Source organism: Caloenas nicobarica, chromosome 30, assembly GCF_036013445.1.
Source record: "Caloenas nicobarica isolate bCalNic1 chromosome 30, bCalNic1.hap1, whole genome shotgun sequence".
Lineage (NCBI taxonomy): Eukaryota > Metazoa > Chordata > Aves > Columbiformes > Columbidae > Caloenas > Caloenas nicobarica.
In genome coordinates this window covers 3539154-3557419 of record NC_088274.1, presented here as the reverse complement: position 1 = coordinate 3557419, position 18266 = coordinate 3539154, and the positions used below count along the sequence as shown (strand labels likewise).

Here is an 18266-nt window from a genome sequence, read left to right as displayed (position 1 = left end):
AATTCATATTGAGATATTCCACTGATATTTATGGAACGTGTTGAATCATCTCAACTGACTAAGAAGTTGTGGGGATTTTTTTTTTCCTGGTTTTTTTTTTTTTTTTTTTAGGTATTTAGTGCGGTTCTCATGTTTTCAGGCAGAACTCCATGGTCTGACCATAAGCCATCAGTGCAAATCTCTCGAGTCCCCAGTTCACCTGAGGTATCTGCCTGGGACTGGCAGTTGTCAGAGAAGACTGATAGAGCCCTGTTGCTTCAGTCTTGTACATCTGTTTTTTTGTATGCTTAGTTAGATAAGTTTCAAGAATGTAGTTAAAGAGTAAGGCATGTAAAGAGCACATAGAAGAAGTGATAGAGGAATTCTCCAGTTGATATCAATGCAGACTGTCTCCTTAGGAGGTGTGGACAGGTGGGAAAACCAGTCCCGTGAGGTCCATCACTGTATGGACAACCTTGCTCCTCACCTCTCCAGCCCCACCGTGTCTCTCTGTGTGGGTGGCTGTGTCAGTGGAAAATATATATCCATATGAGACACATATGGTTTAGATTCCTCCCCGAGCAAGTTTTAAGTTGACAGTCTATCTAGAAGTTCACCTTGGATTCCTGAATCTACACAGACAACTCAGAAAAAGGCAAACACACACAAATGAATGGTTCTGGGATGGACAGTTCTTGAGCTTGAAGGTCGCAGAAGCATAAAATATCTCAAGTTAGAAAGGACCCATAGGGTTCGTTAAGTCCTCTCGGCACTTCACAGGACTACCTAACACTTAACCTTATGACTAAGAGTGTCAGCTGGACACTCCATGAACTCTGAGAGGTTTGGTGCACTGACCAGTTCCCTGAGGATCCTGTTTGTGTGACCATCAACCTCTCAGTGAAGAACCTTGTCCTCATGTCCCATCTGAACTTCTCCCGACGGAGCTTCATTCCATTTCCTCAGGTTCTATCGCTGGTCACCAAAGAGAGAAGATCAACCCATCTTCCTCCACTGCCCCACTTGAGGAAGGTGCAGATGGCGATGAGCTCCATCCAGCCCCAGCCGCGTCCCATGCAGGGTCTGCAGACAGCCCTGCTCTGGGCTCTCCTAAGCTCTGGGCAAGAAGAGAGGCCGGGCAGGGCTGGCTGTTCCCTGACACAGGCACCGAGTCCCGCAGGAGGAAGGAGAGGGACAGAGAGCAAACCTGACCCATCAACTTGGGGAGTGGCCAGTGCTGGAAATGGCGACAGGAGAGACAAAGGTCCTGGGCACCGTCCCAGTCTGTCCATGCACCAAGGGCACAGAGCGGCCTCCTCTCTCTGCCCCTGCGTGTCTTGGCTCTGCACCTCACCCCACTGCAGTGTGTCCTCCCCCTGCACGGTCGCACAGCTCAGCCAGCACTGGGCTGTCCTCTCCCGGGCACTTTCCAGCTCAGCACAGCCCCTCCCCAGCTCTCCCCACAGCCCATTTCTCTCCAGCCCAGCCCAGCAGAGCAGCCCAGTCTGGGCTGGCCCCACGGCCGTGCCCAGTGCAGGGGGCTGCAGAGCTCTGGGCACTCACCCCACAGCCCCAGCCCCTCTGAAGGGCGCAGCAGCTGCTGGGGGCACAGATGGGTCTCAGCCTCCCCCACAGCCCCAGGGCTGGAGCTGGACATGGCACAAGGACATGGAGACCAGTGGAAATCCAGGACTGCTGATGTCAACTCCAGGAGACCCCCAGCACAGACGGCCTGTGTCCCTCAGTGCCAGCCCCTCTCCCCAGGCCAGAACAAGAGTCCTGGTCCAGCAGCAGAGCAGCCTGCCCCAAATGAGTGTCTGCAGAAAGAGGTTTCTCTTGCTCCTGGACTCCTCTCTGCAGGCACAGAAATGCTCCCTTGCCCAGCACTGCAAAGCCATGTCCTACTGCTGGCCATGGCCATGGCTGCAGGGTTAACAACACAGGGATGTTCTAGTTCCTGCTGAGCAGTGCTTACACAGCATCAAGGCCTTTTCTACTTCTCACACCACCACACCAGCGAGTAGTCTGGGTATTGGAGAGAATTTGGGAAGGGGACATGGCTGGGACAGCTGACCCCAACTGGGATCCCAAGGGATCTTCCCAAGCATATGACATCATGCTCAGCACTAAAAGCTGGGAGCAAAAGAAGGGAGGGGAGGACATTGGGCGTGATGATGTTTATCTTCCCAAGGAATTGTTATGTGTCATGAAGCCCAGTTTTCCTGGAGATGGCCAAAGACCTTCCCGGCTGATGGGAAGCAGTAAATGATTTTTTTATTTTGCTTTGCTTATGAACACAACTTTTGATTTGCCAATTAACCTACCTTTATCTCAACTCAGGAACTGTCTCGCTTTTACACTTCCAATTCTGTCCCCCACCTCACTTTGGAGGAGTGAGCAAGTGGCTGTGTGGTGCTGAGCTGCCTACTGGGGTTAAACCATGACAGTACATTGGGATAGCAGCTCATAAAAAACATGCCAAGAAGTGAGTTGAATACTACTATTTCATTGCAATTAATATTATCAAAGGTATTAGGAAAAAAACAAAATAAGGAAAAGAACAAAAGATAGTCCTGAGATTTCCTGAGATACTATGGGGTTCTTATAAGGCAGATGAGTATGTTAATGATGCTGAAACAGTAAGTGTTGAAACACTTTCCTCAGGGAATGTCTGATCTCTTTGTTCCTCATGCTGTATATGAGGGGGTTCACTACTGGAGGCAACACCGAGTAGAGAACTGCCATCACCAAATCCATGGACTGTGAGGAAAGGGAAGGAGGCTTCAGGTAGGCAAAAAAAGAGGTGCTTGCAAACAGGGAGACCACGGCCAGGTGAGGGACGCACGTGGAAAAGGCTTTGTGCCGTCCCTGCTCAGAGGGGATCCTCAGCACAGCCATGAAGATCTGTATATATGAGAGTATGATGAACTCAAAACACAGAAAGATTAAACAGGCGCTGACCGCTATAAGCCCAAGTTCCCTGAGGTAGGCATCTGAGCAGGAGAGCTTGAGGATCTGGGGGATTTCACAGAAGAACTGGTCCAGGGCATTGCCCTTGCACAGTGGCAGTGAAAATGTATTGGCCGTGTGCAGCAGAGCACTGAGAAACCCAGTGGCCCAGGCAGCTGCTGCCATGTGGACACAAGCTCTGCTGCCCAGGAGGGTCCCGTAGTGCAGGGGTTTGCAGATGGCAACGTAGCGGTCGTAGGACATGATGGTGAGGAGGGAATATTCTGTTGCAATCAAGAAGGAAAGCAGAAATATCTGTGTAGCACAACCAAAGTAGGAGATGGCCCTGATGTCCCACAGGGAATTTGCCATTGAATTCGGAACAGTGGTGGAGATGAAGCCCAGGTCAAGGAGGGAGAGGTTGAGCAGGAAGAAGTACATGGGGGTGTGGAGGTGCTGGTCACAGGCTATGGTGGTAATGATGAGGCCGTTGCCCAGGAGGGCAGCCAGGTAGGTGCCCAGGAAGAGCCAGAAGTGCAAGAGCTGCAGCTCCCGTGTGTCTGAGAACGCCAGGAGGAGGAACTGGGTGATGGAGCTGCTGTTGGACATTTGCTGCCTCTGCTGAGGACCTGTCCAAAGAAGAAAAGACAGTGACAGCTTCGGTGAGACGTCACTGAAGAAAAAAAACATGTCATTTCTCATAGAAAATCCCCTCCCTGAAAGAGCAATGATTCCATTCATTCTCCATGACTACCAACTGAATGACATGGTTCATCACAGCTTAAAATGTAGCTTCAGCATCTAGTTTCCATGAGGATGCTTCTGGGACAGGACTCCCAGTGTTGGTGTCTGAACAAAAACTGACCCACATCCCCACCCCAATCCTAGAGAGTAAGAGCACCAGGACAGGTGGAGAAACAGGGACGAACATGGCAGTGCTACAGAACAAATAAAGCAAGGACACAAAGGCAGACGGGCATGATGGGAAGCCTTCTCCCTACCCAGCTGTGCTCAGTGCCACTCACATGATGTCACGGTAGGGCAAGTGCTTTTAGCACCTTTTTTGTGTACCACCTTCTAGGAACCCTTCACCTGCAGGTCCAGCTGCTGAGGTGGTGACTCATGCCCTGGACCCCATGGCTTTGGGGCAGAGGCGCTGCTGAGGAGGAGAGGAGAGCAGGGGGTTGCACTGGGAAATGAGTCTGCACTGCAGGGGATGGCAGGGGGGTTCCTGAATCCCCTCCCCAGCATTTCTGGTCCCAGCTCCCTCTCCCTGCCCATGTCTCTGCTGCCTGGAGCTGTCCCTGCTGGGAGCTGCATCTCTGTCCCTGGGTCTGCTCCCTGTCACTGCTCATAGAGTCAAACTCTCCTGCTGTGTGCTCAGCTCTGTCCTGCTCACACCTCCTGGCCCCGGGCACTGCCCAGCGGCAGCTCTGTGTGTGCAGGCACTCAGGAGCAGCTCAGACAAGTCCTAATGAGAACTGGGGCCTCAGTTGCCTTCTCCAGGGCAGAGAAATAAATCTCCATCTCCCACTGCCCACCCAGCAAATCAAGAGTGGAAAAAATCAAAGCACAGTATCTGGACAAAGGCTGCCTCAATGTTCTTCGCAAGGACCCTCTGCAAGTGTCCCAGAGTGAGCTGGATCTGTGCGCTGCCTCCTCTCAACAGCAGAAGGACCCTGCCCTGCCGGGGGTCACTCCTTCCCCCCATGGCTTCTCCCCTCAGTGTTGTTGGGATCTCCCTGGGCAAGCTGAGCGCTGACCCTGGCAGGCGGCAGAGTCCCTGCCCCGGCACAGCCCTGGGGTGCAGGGACCCTGCTCTGCAGGACAGCCCTGGGCACCCCTGGGTGCTCCCCAGCTTCACACCCTGCAGCTGGGAGAAGGCAGCTGTCGTGCCCTGTCCATGCAGGGAATCCTTGCTGAGGAGCAGATCCTTCTCCTCCACACCAGCCATGGGTTGTGCCAGCTCTGGGAGATAATTGCAGGATCCTCATCTGCACCGCCCTGCACCCAGAGACTTACTGTGTTAAGGACTGTGAAGATTTCTCCTCCAGTGATCTCTCAGCCGTCTCACTACCCCAGACTGTGTTTCCCCTCTCTGTGCCTGGCTCCTGTCCCCTCGGTGCTGCAGGCAGAGCCCTCAGCCCTGCTGCGCTTTGCAGAGGAGCTGCTCCTGGGCAGAGCTGTCTCTCTGCAGCGCTGCCCTTGCCATGAGCTCCCTCTGTCCCAGGAGCCCAGCCCAGCTCAGCAGCACAGGAGCAGCCCATGATGTCCCTTTCTCTGGCCCCTCTGGGCTCCCCTGTGGTGTTCCTGGATCTCTGGGGGAACGTCCCATGAAACGCTGTGAAGTAATCAATGATGTTTCTTCCCTCAGTACTACAGAGACACTTCTTTCCTGCAAAAGCATTGTTCATATTAGAAAAGAATTTGGGTGTGAGAAACATTTTTTCTTGTCCCATCATTAGACAGGACACCAGGAAGATCATAGCAACGGATGTAATTTTTCCAGGCTGGGGGAAAGGATATCTTTAGTTGAAGGAATTTAGGCATTTTATTCTGGTTTTATACTCCTAGGGCTAGAGAGACATTCAGCAATCTTGGGCCATGTCATATCTGTGCTCTGAAGCAAAGCCTTTGCACCCATGGGCTATTGGACACTTGGTACCAGGTTTCCTTGGGGCAGGTCAGAGCTGGGCTGGTGTCACAGCTGGGGTGGTTCAGCCCAGATGGGAGGCAATGTCCTCAGCCAGGGACCTGACTGGCTGAGCTGGAGCTGTCAGTGTTGCAGACAGAGCTGTGACACAGACGGAATAAACTGCCAAGGCAGGGTGGCGGAAGTTAGTTCATCTGGTCTTCAAGGACAGCAGCCTCCAAGCACAGCAACAGTCCAGATCAAAACTTGGTCTAGCTCCATAAGGCAATTCAAGGGCCCCATAATGAGCTGTTACTACTCCAGGAACAGCTAAAGGAGAAACAAAGACACCGTGTGGCCACAGATGAATTTAATCAGGGAAAGAATTGAGAATTTCTGTGTCCTCTTGTCCTCCCTCCTCACCAGCAAGTTCTCCCAGGGTGTTCCAACCCGAGCTGGGTTTGGCGCCCGTGACCCCACGTACCAGCTCTCTGCTGTGCTTTCTGACCTCATGGACCCTCTTGTCCTGCCTCCCTTCTGCTGCTGAATCCTGTTGTAGGAAACAATCACCTTGCCAGTAGAATAGGCCTGGGCAGGATCTCTCAGCAAAGCATATTTTATAAATGGTTTTACAGGACCGGGTGTTCTATCCAAAAGTAGGTACACAGAACAGGGCAAAAAGCCTCCGCTTATATCCCCCCCAAATCCTGGCTGCAAATTCCCTCCCCTGCTCCCCATTGGTTGGGTACTGCAGAGTTTACAGACTACCCGACGCCTGCCTCAGTTTACCTGTCTCATTCATCTAATTCTAACAACTCTCTAACATTCTTGATTTAATTAAAATATGGATACCTGGTTACCCTATCTTTGGTTACCCTATCACTTAGCTTAACTTTTTAAATACAGTAATCAGTTTGCATTCCAGGATTATTTCAAAGAGACTTTGTTTTACATTAAGGATTCATAGTCTGATGTCTCTCAGTCCTCCCCCAGCTGGGGTCAGGTGCCAGATCAGTTGTAAAAACAACATTCCTCCTTCAATGGCTCCTTACAACTCGACCTCCACATTGAAACAGAAGAGACAGCAAGACGGGAACACACAGCACACAGCTCCCAAAACCCCATCACAGAGACTTCTTAGAATGGGGATTTCACCAATTGCCCCAAAACCCTCATAGAAGCAAACACCCCATAAATGACACACACAAGGCCAACAGGAGTTTGTTTTAATTGTGGCTTTGGCTTTTCGGCCTGCTGGTGCCCAGGGACTGTTTCTGAGAAGTGATCCCAGCCGTGGGACACAGGTTGCAGCTCCTCCTCGAGGGGCCTGTGGGCAGGCGGGCCGGCCGGCAGAGCTGCCCCTGGCTCTGGAAGGGCTCTCTGAGCTCTTCCTGGCCAGAGGCAGCACTGGCTGCTGGTGCCCTTGGGGCAGCTTGGTCCCTGCTGGGGCAGCTTTGGTGCTTCCTGGACTCTTCCTCCTCCTCTCCAGCATCACAGGCTTCAGACGCTGTGTCCTCCCTCATCCCAGGCTGCAATCTGCCTCTGTCACCACTGGCTGTTTTTCTGATTTGTAACTCTGGGGCACTGAAGCCTTCCTGCTCCTCCTCCTCCTCCCCCTGTGTGCTGAGGGGTCACAGTCCGTGATTTCCACAAACTGGCTGTGGACGTCATAGCGCCGCCGCGGGGATCTGCTCCGCTCCCTCTGCCTTGGCTGAGGTTGCTCCTGAGCAGCTTTGGGTGTGGAAGGACACTGGGAGATGCTGTTGGGGGGTCCTGGAGCTGCATCATCCCTTAGGGCTTGGTCACAGCATGGAGGACTTGTTCTCCAGCTCCTTGTCCTCCTCACAGAGCGATGCTGGTCCGTGATTTCCACAAACCGGCTGCAGAGATCACAGCCCCGCCATGGGGATCTGCTCCGATCTCTCTGCCTTGGCCGGGTTTGCTCCTGAGCAGCTCTGGGGGCAGGAACGGACTGGGAGCTGCTGCTGGAGGGCACTGGAGGTGCTGGTGCAGACTGGGAGCTGCTGCTGGAGGGCACTGGAGGTGCTGGTGCAGACTGGGAGCTGCTGCTGGAGGATCTTGGAGCTGCCTCATCCCTGTGAGTGCGGTCACAGCTCAGGGGACTGGTTCTCTCCCTCCTCCCATCTGAATGTTCGTAGTCCGTGGTGTCCACAACCCAGCTGCGGAGATTGTTGCCCCACTGCGGGGATCTGCTGCGGGCCCTCTCCCTGGCACCGTTCTCCTGGCAGTGGGCAGAAGGGCTGAATCCCTGCTCCTCTTTGCTGCTGTCCTCTCGCGCAGTGTGGGGCACACGGTCACGGGGGTGACAGCGCAGCGGGCACGCAGCTTTCCTTCTGGACACCAGCCTGACGCAGCCGTGGAAGAAGCGACGCAAGCAGGAGCCCACGGAGGAGATGCTGTTGATCCTGCCTGGCCAGATGGGGCACGGCCGGCCCGCAGCTGCCTCCCGGGCACCTGCCCGGCTTTGCTGGCTGCTGCTGGCTGGTGTGGAGGAGCTGCTGTCCTCTGCAGAGTCCTCCATGCCCCCCGCCATGTCCTGCAAAGAGAGCTGTGAGAAGCTCCTGCCCTTTCCTCCTGACAGGACCCACCAGTGGGGAACCCCCAGAAGCTTTGAGGGGACAGCTAAGGGCCTCCCAAAGGCTCCAGGAGGCTGCAGAGGGGCCAAGGAGGACAAATGGGATGGATGCAGGTGGGATGCTGGGAGAGGGAGCCGTGCTGCAACTGTGCAGAAAGCTGCTGTGTGGGAGGGAAAAGAGAGCGCTGCCAAGATCCCTGAAAGAAACCCGCTGTCCATCTGGTGCCCTGACCACCTCCCCACAGCCACCTTAGTCCTACGGGGCAGACACTGCGGTCCCACAGAACCCACCTGCTTGCTGCCGGCCACCCACTGACTGAGGAGGGAAAGGGCGTGTGATGGTGCCGGTGAGGAAGAAGTCATTTGTGCAACTTTCAAATCAGAGCACCTGGGGAAAAATGAGGGATCTCTGCTGAGGGCTGTTCTTGCAGCCTCCTCTGAGTTCAGGCATTTTCTTGGAGCACTTTACATGACAGAGAGAATATGTAACTAAGAACACAAATGGGAAATTTGATTGGGCTGAACGATGCACGTGGTAATTGTCTGCTATGACAGAAACACTCCAGAGGATCTGAAGAAAAATAGCAAAGCCAGGAAAAGGAAACATATTCTGAACACAGCTTAAAACTTGTGATTACCTGATGTAAAACAGTAAATAGGCTTGCTGCCTGAGAACTGTGTCGATGTTGCAAAGAACCACAGATTCATCGTTCATCTGGTACCACAGTCCATCGCTGGCCTGCAAAGAAAAGTGTCGATATCTGGAGATGAACGGCACAGCTCCTCCACAAAAATACAACCCAAAAGCTGCCGAACCAGGAGTGTTCTAAAACAAATCCAATCGAGCCCCTGAGGAAACCTTCTCCCCTCAGCTCCTTGGCTGCCAGAACACGGCAGGGGAAGTTGGTTTTGCCCAGGATACATTTTTCCCTTGTTCAGAAGGAAGTTGCTTTTCACCTTGATGTAGCAGAAGTAGTGTCCTGCACGGCAGCTGCCACCTCCATGCACCAGGACAGCGTATAAGGAGTAGAGGAGAGGTTCTCCGGCTGCCCGAGACATGTACGGGTGAAGATCCAGGTACTGGGGATACTCCACAACCTACGGAGAGACCAGGAGGGCTCAGCAATGATCCTGAAAAACTTGAGGACACAGCCTTCCAAGACTAAAGGCCAGAGGTGTAGAAATGCATCGTTTGGAATCACCAATGCTTGCTTTTCCCTAAAGCAAGATGTCACCTTTTGGGTGGCAGGAAGCAGACCTGGGCCAAAGCAGCTCTGTGGGAGCAGAGGACACGCTTGTCTTCCCATGGGAACTGTCCCCAGAAGGGAACGTAGAAATCTCAACATGAGCTGCTTGTGACAGAGCGTCTGGCTTTGGGAAACCCCCTCCAGGAAGAGAACGTTGCCCTCCAGTTGTGTACACACCTTGCTGATCTTGTCGCCGGTGAAAGCTTCAAACCTCTTCAGACACACCGTGAGAACCTTGGGTGCGCGATGGACCGTGAACCTCTTGGAGGCGGCAGTCATCTTGTCACACCTTGAAAGCAAGTACAGAGCCAAGGGCTGAAACTCACCATTTTTTCCCCCAAAGGCCAGACAGCCTTTCCTGTCTCACACATCCTGATGCTATTTTAAAGCTGTTCAGTACCATGAGGCCATGTTAAAAAACCTGCCTCTCATTACTGTGCCTTAACCCAATGTGAAAACATGACTTCTGCTCAATGACACCTTCACACGGCATCTAGTATTAATATGTCATCAGTAATCGTCTTACTTGCTACATTTAAAGCAGTTTTCACCATCCAGGTGCTCGGGTTTCACAAAGTCCTCCAGAGCTGCGGTGACAGATGCGGCTGCCTGGAGGAGTGAGAAGGGAGAGCCCTGAGCTCTGGGAAATGCCCTCGCCCAAACACTTGGGAGGAGTTTACACAAGACAACAGCTCGATGACGCTGAGGAGACCCACTGTGAACCCGCAAGCAGTGTCCAGAAGGAGGCAGAAAGAGGGCGTGATGCTGAACACAATACCCTCATTTCCCAGGGATTCCCGGTGCTCTCCAGAGCCACCTCTTCGTGGCACCGCACAGTTGAGTGACAATGGTGTGCGGGTCACCAGTGATGGAAACAACACCCCCCATGAGCCTGGGAGCCAGACGGGTATTGAGGGAGGGCAAGGAAAGAAGGAGGAGGGTACGTCACAGTGCAGAGAGGGGCACGGGTGCCTGTCCAGCTGAAACCAGCACCGACAGGGAGACCACTGCCATGGCCTCTGCAGGAGAACACAGTCCATTCCACCTCCTGCCCACCACCAAGCTCTCTCGTGTTTGTCGGATACATTTTTAAGCCAATTGTGTGGATTCTGGAAAGCTCCAGTGGCCTTGGGACAACGTGAAGAACAATTACAAAGCCTCTTACTTTGATATCCAGAGGAACATCCAGGAAGGCCTCGTAGGAATCGGAAACTGCTTGGCAGCTCCAGCACGTGACTGGAAGGCAAATGGAAATGCTCAGCGAGAGGGGAAGTCGACCGACTGTGCCGGGTTACGCTCTTCACACCCACTGCGCCAATCACACGATCAGGTGCTATCGCAGGCAGACAGGAGGGCACAGAGGATTCCAAGGAGAGCAATAGCTGTGGAAAAGTACCTCTGGATCTCAGAAAGCCCCCAAAGATCTGATGGACGATGGTAGTTGCTTGAGAGGAAACGTCCAAGCTGCAAACCAATGGGAAGGCAGACAGTTATCTCCTCCAAGAGTCTGGCTTTGTCTGAAAGCCCTGGGCATAGTTTTCCTTGAGGGGAGGACATCAAGGAGTCCAAAGGGCTTGGGAATGCTGGAAAGACAATTTGCTTGTGCTTACTCGCTGCTTCCGCTCAGACAAGCTCTCTGCATGGCATCCACGGTGCAGCGTAAGAACTCGTGGGCGTCCTCCTGCCTGCCATGCTCGAAATTTTCTCCTATTTCTAAGGAAGAAAAATTTACTAGTTCTCTCCTTCGAGAATGGCATAAAACATGTCGCAGCAGCTGGACTGACTTACGTGTGAGACCATCAACAACAGCCCAAGGCTCGATGGCACTGGCTGAGGAATGCAGGACCTGTTTAACGTGCACTTCCATTCTGCACATCATGCAGAAGCCTTCCTGGCCACCTGGAGAGGGAGGGAGATGGGGAGGGAGAGAGGGAAGCTCCTCAGGTTTCCAAAATATCCACAGCAATGGGAAACCTAAGTAGTTCTAAGAATCCTCCACTCCTGCCAAAGGGCCCATGTCCCAATAGCCTAGGACATTTAAGTGCACAGAAAACTTTCTTCAGAGGGATGCTGAACTGACAGAAGCTTTCCGTGCAATAAGCAAAAGAGATTAACTTGCAGGAATAGGGACCAAGAGCCCGGGCTAGAAAGAGGTGCCTTTCTGAAGATGAACACATCCAGGTACAACAAGCCGCTTCTAGGCTTGAGTGTTCCAAGAACACCAACTCAGGGAGCTGATCAGCTTCCAGATTCTGGGAGCCCTTGGGCAGGGCCCAACAGATGTACAAGGAAAAGTTCCCCAAAGTACTGACAGGCCCGGCTGTGCTCCCCAGAGAGCAGGTGGTTGGCCAGAGGTGGGGTGTAGGTCAGGCACTGCAGGACGGAGTTGAGGAAGCACGTGTTGCCCAGGTTGTGCAGTCCCGCTCCAGCTCTCTGGCTGTGCTGCCAGCCCATGCAAATCTTCTGCGGGGGAAAGAGGATCCTCTGCGGCAGAGCCATTCCCTCAGCCACAACTGCCAAGAAAGCACATTGGAAGAGAGATGAGACCATGTTATTGCACAAAAGCATATTTAAAAGTCGAGTTCTGTACAGGAGCACCCAGGAAAATGAGCTCTATCCTCCAACACATAAACACTGGGGGAAGCCTCACGCTGCTCTTGAAATGTCCTGGTAAAGAAACAGTTTTGGAAAATAGTCTGTTCCTCTGCTCACTTTGCTGAAAGTGCAACAAAGGCACACTCTGACTTCTGTGCCTTGAGCAACTTTCAATTCACTCGGGAGTCTTGAACTGGATCATCCCCCAGCGTGTCAGGGCTGGAGGGTGCCCAGCAGACCCCAGGCAGGACAGGGAAAGCCCCCAGTGCAGCAGGTGAGGAACTCGCTTCAGACGGGCAGGAAAGGTCCCCGTCCCACAGCACGGCTGCCTCCTGCCCGCCCAGCTGCCTCTCGCTGCCCGTGCCCTGGAGCAGGACCTGGGTCCTCTCTGCCCGCAGAGGCTGTGCTGGGGCCGGCTCCCAGCTCGGAGCAGCCCTGGCATTCGGGCAGCATCATGACTACCACCCGTGGGACCCCCCCTGCCAGCGTGTGGGGAAACGTGATCCTGGTGTTGAGCAGGGAGCGCTCGCTGGCCCCCGCCCTGCCCAGACATTCAGGGCCCCTCACTCACCCATCTCCAGTTGCTGGGCCATGCACAGCTCCTGGGGCTCCACTGGAGATCTGCTCCCCTGGGGAGCCCTGTCCTCCTCCAGGGCCACCCTGGGTGTGCTGAGATGTTTCTCTTCCATCTTGTGGGTCCAAGCAAAGAGCTCTAGGTGGGGAAGGGGGAAGCTTTGGCCAAATGCCAGGGGTCTGCCGGGGGCAGCCGGGAAAGACTTGGGCTGCACTCGAGGAGTCTTCAGCACAAGTCTGCCGGGGGCAGAGCGGAGTCTGCCAGGGGCAGCTAGAGTTAGGATATGGCTGGACTCGATGATCTTTAGGGTCGCTTCCAACCAAAAAGATTCACTAATTCTCTGAAAGACGTGGGCTACGCTCGGGGGCTCTCGCCAGCTCCGTGCTCCTGCCCTGTCCCGTCGCCGTCCTGTCGGACAGTGCGGGCTGGGGCCACAGCTGCGCTGAGCACAGGCAGGGCAGTGGGTGTCACAATGTGAGGTCACAAAGGGCCCCACTGTGACCCTGCGCCTGGGCAGGGAGGGGCAGGGTGTCCCTTTGGGAGGCACAGGGTCAGCTCAGCGCTGGGCGCCTGGGTGCTAAATTTGAATCCCAGTTTCTAAAAGTTCCACCACCCATTGCTCTGAGCATAGTCTCTAACAGTCTGTTGCACCGCTCCATTTTCCCGGAGGCTGGTGCATGAAGGGGATGTGACAGAGCCACTCAATGCCCTACTCCTTGGCCCAAGTGTCTATGAGGATGTTCCAGAAATGAGTCCCATTGTTTGGGTCAGTTCTCTCTGGGCTCCTGTGTCACCACACGACTTGCTTCTCGAGGCCCAGGACAGTGTTGCGGGCAGTGCCGTGGGGCACGGCGCATGTTTCCAGCCATCCGGTGGTGGCTTCCACCATTGTAAGCACAGAGCTCTTGCCGTGGCAGGTTTATGGCAGCGTGATACAGTCAGTTCGCCAGGCCTCTCCATATTTACACTTCAGTCATCACCCCCCATACCACACAGGCTCTGACCACTTTGCTTGCTTGATCATAGCCGATCTTTCACAATGGTGAATAACCTGTGCAACAGCGTCCATGGTCGAGTCCACCCCTCGGTCACGAGCCCATCTATATGTTATATCCCTTCCTTGATGACCTGAGGCACTGTGGGCCCAATAGGCCATCAATAATTCACCTTCATCTTGCCAGTGCAAATCTACCTCAGACACTTTAATCTCAGCACCTCGATCCCCCAGCTGGTTGTTCGGATCAGGTTCTTCAGTGACCGACTCTCGGGCACATGAGCTTCTACGTGGCGCACTCTCACTGGCAGGTTCTCCAGCCGGGCAGCGATATCTCACCAGGATTCAGCAGCCCCGATGGGTTGGGCTCTGCGCTGCCAGCGGCTCTGCTTCCATTGCTGTAACCAGCGCCACGGGGCATTTCCCACCATCCACGAGGCAGAGGAGAGATGAAGCTTCTTAGACGCGGGGGCCTCCTCAGCCCCTGTCAGGATGGCGGGTGCTGGGTCTGGTGGGGCCTCTGCCCCACGGCGGGGGCTGTGGCCCAGGGGACAGCGGGGGCCACGACGGTCGCACGTGGTCGGCGGTGGCGGCGAGAAGCCGGATGGCCCATGGCTGCGTTCCGGCGGCATGGTCCGGGATACCGACTGTGTGATCGGGTGGTGCCACGGAGACGCGGGGTCTGGAACATGGGGGTGGCCGGGGGGACGGGAGGGACGGGGAGGGCGGCAGAGAGGAAGGGGCCCCGGGGCTGGGCCGGGGCTGCTCGAGCTCGGGCAGGCCTGACGGGCGCCATGTCAGAGCTCGGCCTGGCCGCCCGCGGAGCCGCCTCCTGCTCACATCACTCTTCGCCGCCATTGGTCGGGAGGGCTGTCAGTCTCCCGGCCTGAGCTGATGCTGCCTGGGATTGGCTGCCTGGGCTGTCACTCTGCCCTGGTTTGGGGCCCACCCTGCCCTGAGGCGCTGTTTTCTCTGATTGGCTGTCCGGGATTTCCCCGGCTCCTCCCATCAAATGAGTGGTCAGATCGCTTGTCAATCATCCATGTGATGCACTCCCACCAGCTGTGATTGGTGCAGCCAGCACGGCCCACCCCTGAACGCTGCCCAGCTCGGTCAGCTCTCGCCACCTTTCCTGCAGGCCTCAAAGCTGGATTGGCTGGTTACATATCAATCACATGACTTGCCCCGCCTCCTCAAATGCCATTGGCTGTCCTGGGTCCACTGACTCCCCAGAGACTTCTGGTTGGCTGTTGCCAGGCAACGAGCTCCACCCAAACATGAAACTGTGGGCCCTGATCAGAGGCCGTGGGTGATAAAAGACACGTTGGGACCCTGAACATGAGGATTTGGGCCCCAAGGAGGAGGCTCTGGGCACTCAAAAGCAGGGTCAGAGCAGATTACTCAGGGCTTTATCCAAACACATGTTGGGTAATTTTTGGGGTAGAGTGAATGTGCACTCCTGGGAAACAGCTTCCAGTGCTTGACTGTCCTCATGACTGGGAAGTTTCTCTCTTTCTGTAGAACCTTTCCAAGCCCAACCATCCAGATTGTTTTTATCCCTCTACTTACACACTGACACAGACCATAATATCCTACCTTGGACACGAGAACATTGTGGTGCATGATGCTGAATGCCTTGCTGACTGCCAGGTAACAGACCACCACTGCTCTCCCCACATCCTGCAACCCTGTCCTTTCCTCACAGAAAGCAAAGAGGGTGGACAGACACAACCTGCCCTGGGTAAACCCCGTCACCTTCTCTTCCAGACACCCAGAAATGGGGTCCCAGTGGCCATGTTCTGGGGCACAGCCCTTAGTTCTGTGATAAACAGGACTTGAGGCTGGTTGAGTTTCAATCAGAATCAGTCATTTCATTAACAGATATCAAAGCAAAAGGCTAGGTAATAAAAGGCAAGCAAACAGCGCTGGGTGTGCGGGGAATCACCGCTTCCACCCACACGCACACCGCTTACTTTTTCCCTTGGTCTTTTATACTTTCTTAAGTTCCCTTTTCCAAGAAGTATCCTCCTACTTTCATTTCCCCAGATTAACGTGGCGTTGGGGTTTCTGCGCATGTCTCAGAGGTTTAGGTGGTCATCTCTCCCCTCCTGGTGGTCCTCAGGAGGAAGGCTTCTCCTCTTCTTTAGTGTCCTTTTCTTTGCACTTTATTCGGTGCATGCGTAAAGCGCGTTTTCTTTAAGCAAGTCGTTAGCACTACCTAACGGCAATATCCTTTTCTTTACATTAGTCCTTACTCCTACCTAACCACAATATCCAATGTCCTTGCTCCATGCCTTATTTGGTTAAAGTCACCAGTGGCCACCCAGTGTCTTTGTTTCTCCTTTACCTGTTCCTGAAGCAGTAACAGCTCATTAGGGGATCCTTGAATTGCCTTACAGGTCTAGACCGAGTTTTGATCTGAACTGTTGCTGTGCTTGGAGGCTGCTGTCCTTGAAGACCAGATGAACTAACTTCTGCCACCCTGCCTTGGCAGTTTATTCCGTCCATGTCACAGCACTGTCTGCAACACTGGCAGCTCCAGCTCCCCTAGTCAGGTCCCTGGCTGAGGACATTGCCTCCCATCTGGGCTGAACCACCCCAGCTGTGGCACCAGCCCAGCTCTGACCTGCCCCAAGGAAACCTGGTACCAAGTGTCCAAGAGCCCATGGGTGCAAAGGCTTTGCTTCAGAGCACAGACATGACATGGCCAAAGGTTGCTAGATGTCTCTCTAGACCTAGGAGTATAAAACCAGAATAAAATGCCTAAATTCCTTCAACTGAAGATATTCCTCGCCCAGCTTGGAGAAATTAGATCCTTTGCTGTAACATTCCTGGTGTCCTGTCTAATGATGGGACAAGAAAAGATGATTCTCATACCAGTTTATTTTTTAATGCAAAGAAAACAATGCTGGAAAGAGGTGTCTCTGCAGAAGAGAGACAATCAACATTACTGATTACTTCATTTCGTTTCCAAGAATGTGCCCCTAGAGCCCCAGGAACACCACAAGGGAGCCCAGAGGGGCCAGAGAAAGGGACATCATGGGCTGCTCCTGTGCTGCTGAGCTGGGCTGGGCTCCTGGGACAGAGGGAGCTCATGGCAAGTGGCAGCGCTGCAGAAAGACAGCTCTGCCCAGGAGCAGCTCTTCTGCAAAGCGCAGCAGGGCTGAGGGCTCTGCCTGCAGCACCGAGGGGAGAGGAGCCAGGCACAGAGAGGGGAAACGCAGTCTGGAGTGGGAGGACAGATGAGAGCTCACTTGGAGAAAAATCTTCTCAGATATTAAGCCTGTGGTTGCAGGGCATGCATCTGCAAATCTTGGTAGGATCTCAGAAAGCTGTCACATTGCAGAGCCTGCAAGAGATGTAAGTACAACTCTCAGAGATTCTCTGATCAGAGAAGAAGGATGTGCTGCAGAGCAGGGATTGCCTTCTGCACTGTCAGCGTGACAAGAGATGAATGCTGCGTTCTCCCAAGGATGGCTGTGGGGTGTAAATGCAAATGTGCAGGCAGGGGTGCCCAGGGCTGTCCTGCAGAGCAGGGTCCCTGCACCCCAGGGCTGTGCCGGGGCAGGGACTCTGCCGCCTGCCAGGGTCAGCGCTCAGCCTGCCCGGGGAGATCCCAGCAACACTGAGGGGAGAAGCCGTGGGTGGAAGGAGCGACCCCTGGCAGGGCAGGGTCCTTCTGCTGCTGCGTTCTCCATGGGTAAGGGCTGCTCACAGTTCCAGCTCACTTCAGACTACTTCCAATTGGACATTTCAAGGAGAAGATGTATACAGGTATTACTATAAAGAGAAGGAGCTTTCCTGAGTCTGTGCTTTACGTTTCCTGTTCCAAGACTGGGGAGAGGGAGAGGGGTGTAGAAAAGAATAAATGCAAAAGGAGTTCTCAAGTTTTAACAAGTCTCTGAGACTCTTGAACTGCAGCTCTGAGTGATCAGCACATCTGCCAGAAGCCTCAGAACATCCCTTCAGCCACTCCTCTGCCCATGGACAGCAGCAGCACCACATCTGCTGAACCCATCAGCCTTAGGCTGACCTGTCCTTTTTTCCAACCTGCAAACCTCTGCTCTCAGCAGTGCCTGGTGGCTTTTCAGGGTAACACGGCAGTGTGATCAGCCTCCATCTCAGCAAGGTGCCAGCCCAGGGCAGCTGGAGCAAGACAGAGGGACAGAGCAGCTGCCCTTACTCTGCACTGACCCACAGGCATTCTCTTGCCTTGCAGGACTCGCTGTGTTCTCCCTGAGTGCAGCAGAAATTCTGAAGGTTTCTGACACCCAAGAACACTCTCCAGGGGAGTTGCAGGATTGGACTAGATGATCTTTCGAGGTCCCTTCCAATCCCAAACATTCTGTGATTCTGTGAAGCTTTAAAAAACCAAACATTTCAAATTTCATTTTACCGTCCTGTTTCATTCTCGGGATAGTGCAGATGCTGAAAGGCCCTTCTTCACTTTGAACCCCAGGACTGGCCCCTGCCCACCGTTCCCATGACCTCTGCTGCAGAGCAGGGCTGACTCCTGGGCAGCCAGCGGGCACAGGCCCTGCTCCTCACAGCACCTCCAGCCAGCACCACCCAGGGCTCAGCCACGGAGCTGAAGGAAGGTCTGGAAAAGGACAAGGGGTGTGGAGCAGGGGAGGGTGTTTGAGAAATGCTTTGATTTTGCTCAGAGAAGTCTCCCCTAACGTGTTACTTTCATTACCTCC

At 54.1% G+C, this 18266-nt stretch overlaps 1 protein-coding gene across 1 annotated transcript; it reads right to left on the bottom strand.

Moving 5' to 3' along the window:
* Positions 1-2601: 2601 nt before the first annotated feature.
* Positions 2602-3537, bottom strand: LOC135999881 (olfactory receptor 14J1-like). Its single transcript, XM_065653453.1, has one exon. It carries the CDS (start codon positions 3535-3537, stop codon positions 2602-2604), a length of 936 nt encoding a protein of 311 aa, XP_065509525.1.
* Positions 3538-18266: the final 14729 nt, after the last annotated feature.